General features: G+C 41.6%; 1 protein-coding gene across 1 annotated transcript in view; it reads right to left on the reverse strand.

The window, feature by feature from the left end:
- Positions 1 to 903: 903 nt before the first annotated feature.
- Positions 904 to 1,684, reverse strand: part of LOC119568531 (zinc finger protein 32-like) — a 10,893-nt gene continuing 10,112 nt past the window's right edge. Inside the window, exon 3 of the mRNA XM_037917069.1 lies at positions 904 to 1,684. This exon is cut by the window's right edge and continues 9 nt beyond it. Coding sequence (XP_037772997.1) covers positions 904 to 1,684 — 781 coding nt within the window.

Here is a 1,684-nt window from a genome sequence, read left to right on the forward strand (position 1 = left end):
AACATGACCCCACAACCTGAAGTTCAGCATAGTTTCCTAGGTTGGGTCACACCACGTCCAAAGCTATGTCCGTGCTCAATGGACAAGTGGGCTTCCCTCGTTTCCTGTGTAGTTACACAGTACATGTGTACTTAAGCCAAAGAATCCAGAACCAAGATCAGCTTTCCCTGATCCTCCTGCAGAACATGACAACAGCAGCAGCAACGCAAGGACTGCCCAGTCCTTAGCCGAATGGGGAGCTAACTGGCAGCTCCCGTTGATCTCCACTTCACTTCCAGCACCCAACCATCCTGTGGGTACTCACACCCACAACAATCATTCCCCAAAGAGATGAAACACCAGTCCAAATAGAAGATGCCAAACCATCTACTATAGTACTCTCATATGGATCATTTGACTACTTTTATGAGAAGGCCTTGTTGTAAATCTCACAGCTTTTCCTTTGCATGTACTCTCTTGTGCCTTCCTTGTTGACTTTTCTAAGAGAAGGCCTTGTTGCAAATGTCACAGCATTATAGCTTCTTCTCCGTATGTACTCTCATGTGCCTTACTACACGACTTTTCTCATAGAAGGCCTTATTACAAATCACACAACTGTATGGCTTCTCCTTTCTATGTATTCTCATATGGATATCTAGGTTATTTTTCTGTGAAAAACCCTTTTTACAAATTTCACAGCTGTATGGCTTCTCCTTTGTATGTAATCTCATATGACTCACTAGACTAGTTCTCTCTGAGAAGTCCCTGTTGCAAATCTCACATTTGTATGGCTACTCCATTGTATGTAGTCAAATGTGGAGTTACTAGGTGACCTTTCTCAGAAAAGGCCTTATTGCAAATCTCACAGCTGTATGGCTTCTCCTGTGTATGTATTCTCATGTGCCTCATCAGGTTATGTTTCCTTCAGAAGGCATTTTCGCAAATCTCACATTTGTATGGCTTCTCTTTTGTATGTACTCTGATGTGCGTTATGAGATGACCTCTATCGGAAAAGGCCCTATTGCAAGTCTCACAGCTATACGATTTCTTCTTTGTATGCACTCTCGTGTGCTTCACCAGATTATGTTTCCGAGAGAAAGCCTTGTTGCAAAGTTCACAGCTGTATGGTTTCTCCTCTGTATGCATTATCATATGCTTCAAAAAACTAGATTTATATGAGAAAGTCTTGCTGCAAATCTCACAGTTGTATGGCTTCTCCTTTATATGTATGTCACCATGCTTTTCTAGATCACCTTTCGATGGGAATGTCTTATAGCAAGTCTCACAGTTGTATGGCTTTTCCCTTGTGTGGACTCTCATGTGAATGCTGACATGTCTCTTTTGAGACAATTCCTTGCCACACACCTCACATGCAAAACATTTCTTTGTGGATTCCACTTTTAGTTGTGTATCCTCCTTCAGTCTTTCCTTGACATTACAATACTGAACTAAGTTACATGAGTCTTTTGCATGTGCATCATGACTTACATCATGAAGATTATGAAAGAAATGACTTTCATGTATCACATTCACGTTACATACTTCATTTCTTGCTTCATCTCCATAATCAAGTGGCTCCTCTTTAATTTCCAGGCATGAATCTTCGGTGACATATTCACTGAACTCTTCTTTGATGCTGATTCCCGTGCCAAATATTTCCTTACCCCGGACTGAGGCTAAAGGCATCCCATCACCGAGGAAACTC

This window comes from Penaeus monodon, chromosome 44, assembly GCF_015228065.2.
Source record: "Penaeus monodon isolate SGIC_2016 chromosome 44, NSTDA_Pmon_1, whole genome shotgun sequence".
Classification (NCBI taxonomy): Eukaryota; Metazoa; Arthropoda; class Malacostraca; order Decapoda; family Penaeidae; genus Penaeus; species Penaeus monodon.